The sequence below is a fragment of the Odontomachus brunneus genome, unplaced genomic scaffold, assembly GCF_010583005.1.
Source record: "Odontomachus brunneus isolate Ranch 3 - 2012 unplaced genomic scaffold, Obru_v1 Obru_scaffold_009, whole genome shotgun sequence".
NCBI lineage: Eukaryota > Metazoa > Arthropoda > Insecta > Hymenoptera > Formicidae > Odontomachus > Odontomachus brunneus.
This window is the reverse complement of record NW_022639459.1, coordinates 561,459-564,485: the sequence shown is the minus strand read 5'-3', so window position 1 is coordinate 564,485 and position 3,027 is coordinate 561,459. Positions and strand designations below refer to the sequence as shown.

Here is a 3,027-nt window from a genome sequence, read left to right as displayed (position 1 = left end):
ACATTTAATCTTCTTAAAATTTTTGTTCTCTAAACTGTATTTTATAGATAACCTTGTTTTTTTCTTTATTTTTAATATCGTAACGATGAATATATTGTTGTATATACTCCTGTCAATGTGAAATCAATAAAGAATTTGATCTGTTGTCAAATTTATTGTCTATCGTAATATCTAAGTATTATTCATATAAAAGAATAAATTCGTCAAGCCCTCGTTTAATAAATCGTTAATTTCACTAATAAGATTGTTATGGCTTAATGGAGTAAATAGTAAATAATCTGTGTCCAAATTTTCAAACTTTATATCTATTAAAGTTGAGTAAATAATTGCGAGTTGAAGTAGAAAAAATTTCGGTACATTATGAGTTCTCAAACGTATAAATACTATTGTATCGCATAAAATTTCTGCGCGACGTCTTTGTAACAATATCCGACTGGACGTGTCTTTTTCAAACAATGCCATATATTTATACGCTTTACAGATGTCTAATACAATATTTTCGTATATTTTTATATCCCCCTTATTAAAAACTATCCCCATACCGTACAATAAATTAAGAATTCTACTAAATATTTGCTGGGCATTATTATAATCTGAGATGTATTCAGACATTACCATTTTGAACTCACGAGGAACTAAATACTCATTTTCTACTCCGGAAAATAATAGTAATTCCTGCAAAAATTGGTCTTTTGACTTTGTAAAATCTTCTAATTTTAAATTGTCGGAAACGTTGTCTCTTTTTAACGATAGCAATCGTTCCGCTGATTTACGGAAAAGCGTAATTGCATGCTTAACCTGATAACGAGCAAATAAGGGAACCATAGCTATACTCTGATTACACCACTCGCATACTTTGATGAAAGTTTCTTTTTTCCTGATACAGTTACATTTTCTATCAAAGTAGATTACTCTCAGATAAATTGCAACAGTGAAATAATATTGGGCTTCTTTAAAACAGTTGTACATTAATAAATGATAACATAATGTTATTGCTCGATCAATCCACTTAAAATATGTTTTCGTTTGCGGTAATCTATGCCATTCAGCAACTAAAAGAAAATGAATGGACATTATTAGGCTCGGGTTGTTTCTTGGCTTAATATCCGTATGCACCTGTACTAATGAAGTTAAAATTATTATATACATATTCTTTAGCGCCTCTTGATGACGTAGCGGTATACGTGACTTAACAACAATGTCTTTAAAATCAATAAGAGAATGATTTTCATCATTTGTATATGCAAAATATAAGCTTATAGCTTTATCATACATATGTATCGTTTCTTTTGGTTTGTTTAGTTTATCATAAAGAAAGCCTAAACCGTAATGGGCTTTCAAACCTAGCAAAATAAATTTTGGATCCAGCTCTTTATCTTTCATTAAATCCAAACAATGCAGAATAAAATTTTTAGCTATAGATAGTTCTTTCTTCTGATCGGACAAAATATATGCGTTACATACATTATAATAAGCTGTTGCAAGAGTTACAGTATCATCCAGGTCTGTGATCTTTGAGTAGATTATTTTATAAAACAGCTTACTCATCTTACTTTCCATTATTTTGATTTGCGTGTTGCTAAATTCTTTTCGATTTTTATAAAATTTAAATGACAATCCGTAAATTTGAAGGAATTGTTCGCTGGGTTTTAATATGATTTCGAGATTCCTAAAGCTCTCGATCAACCCCATCTTTATAACTAAACAAATCAATGTTAAAAAATTATATACCATGTGATGCATGATTGTTGAACATATATGTTCATACATATATATGTTCCACATAATATATTTCTGTATTACCTGACTCGCATTTCATTTTGCCAATCTCACTGGCAGACATCCTTTCCAAGCAATAAGTTGACAACAGATTCGAATAACAATTTATTGTGTTTATCAAGTTCTGTAATTAATGTTGTTGTCCTTCTTAAATGTATTTATGGTCCGAATTCCGTAATAAACGCTAATAATTCAAAATTATTGTTATACGTAGTAACTTTACACTTATTAGTTACTTATTAGTTACTTACATTAGTGGTAAGTGATTTCCACGAATATCCTCAGGCAATAATCTATTTTATAAATAATAATATTCCACGTTTTTATAGCAGCCCAGGATCAGTCTACTTATAACCGTCGTTTACGTTTACATATGAAGATACGCTAAATATTTGTTTGGATATTTGAAAATAGAAGATTGCTTAACCTACAGTTGAAAGAAATTTGATTGAAATGCAAAGGAAATAAGCAAGTCGCAAACATTAAAGAAAAATTATTATCCTAGTTAGTTAAAACGAAGAAATAAAATTATTAGAACAAACATTACTGTTATCGGTAATTGAAACGACAATAAATTGCTGTTAAATTTCAATTATAAGTCAAAGGAATGAATATTTTATGCGTACGGTGGAGAAAGAGGAATGGTAAAGAAAAAGAAGAAAAGTAGAACAAAGCAGACAAAAATTAAAAGGAGAAATTAGAGAAGAAGATATAAGAAAATAAGTCAGTAAAATATTCTGATTCATTATATATTTTATTTTATTTGCACTTAAATCATTAAAATTTCTTACACTTTCCTTTGTCCATATACATACAAAAATCTCCTTTTCTCTTATAAACGATGCAAAATGAAGCAAAGTAGTCGATATGCGCACTTTTACAAGTTTGTTATTAGTTAAAAAATGCGTAGACCGAAATAAATAAAAATTGTTCGAAGGAATTTGGTCTGTTGTCAAATTCATTATCTATATCGAAATTATCGCGTAAGATTCCATATATAAAATTAAATTTATTAAGACCACCTCTAATAATTCGGCAATTTCAACGAAGATTGCTCGATGAAAAATTTTCCATGCGTAATTATATATAAAATTTGTCCATACATAATTATGTATAATTATATATAACATATTAAATTATATATAATTAAACACAATTATTCATAATTATATATATATATATATATATATATATATATATATATATATATATATATATATATATATATATATATATATATATATATAT

At 27.6% G+C, this 3,027-nt stretch overlaps 1 protein-coding gene across 3 annotated transcripts; it reads right to left on the bottom strand.

The window, feature by feature from the left end:
- Positions 1 to 15: 15 nt before the first annotated feature.
- On the bottom strand, positions 16 to 2,157 carry LOC116840351. Of its 3 annotated transcripts, XM_032806959.1 has the most exons (4): positions 2,031 to 2,157; positions 1,804 to 1,963; positions 1,465 to 1,700; positions 16 to 1,052 (listed from the first exon to the last, which is right to left on the bottom strand). In XM_032806959.1, exons 2-4 carry the CDS (start codon positions 1,841 to 1,843, stop codon positions 990 to 992), a joined length of 339 nt encoding a protein of 112 aa, XP_032662850.1. In that variant the 5' UTR covers positions 1,844 to 1,963; positions 2,031 to 2,157; the 3' UTR covers positions 16 to 989. The 3 variants fall into 3 exon arrangements, with proteins under 3 accessions (XP_032662850.1, XP_032662848.1, XP_032662849.1); XM_032806957.1 differs by having other exon boundaries at positions 16 to 1,700; XM_032806958.1 differs by lacking the exon at positions 2,031 to 2,157 and having other exon boundaries at positions 16 to 1,700; positions 1,804 to 2,018.
- Between the last annotated feature and the right edge of the window lie 870 nt (positions 2,158 to 3,027).

Bases quoted from the DNA above. Each gene is read 5' to 3' on its own strand.
- LOC116840351 (XM_032806957.1), bottom strand. From the start codon at position 1,843: ATGTCTGCCAGTGAGATTGGCAAAATGAAATGCGAGTCAG. The intron at 1,701-1,803 runs GTAATACAGAAA...TGATTTGTTTAG, and splicing joins CAAAATGAAATGCGAGTCAG to TTATAAAGATGGGGTTGATC.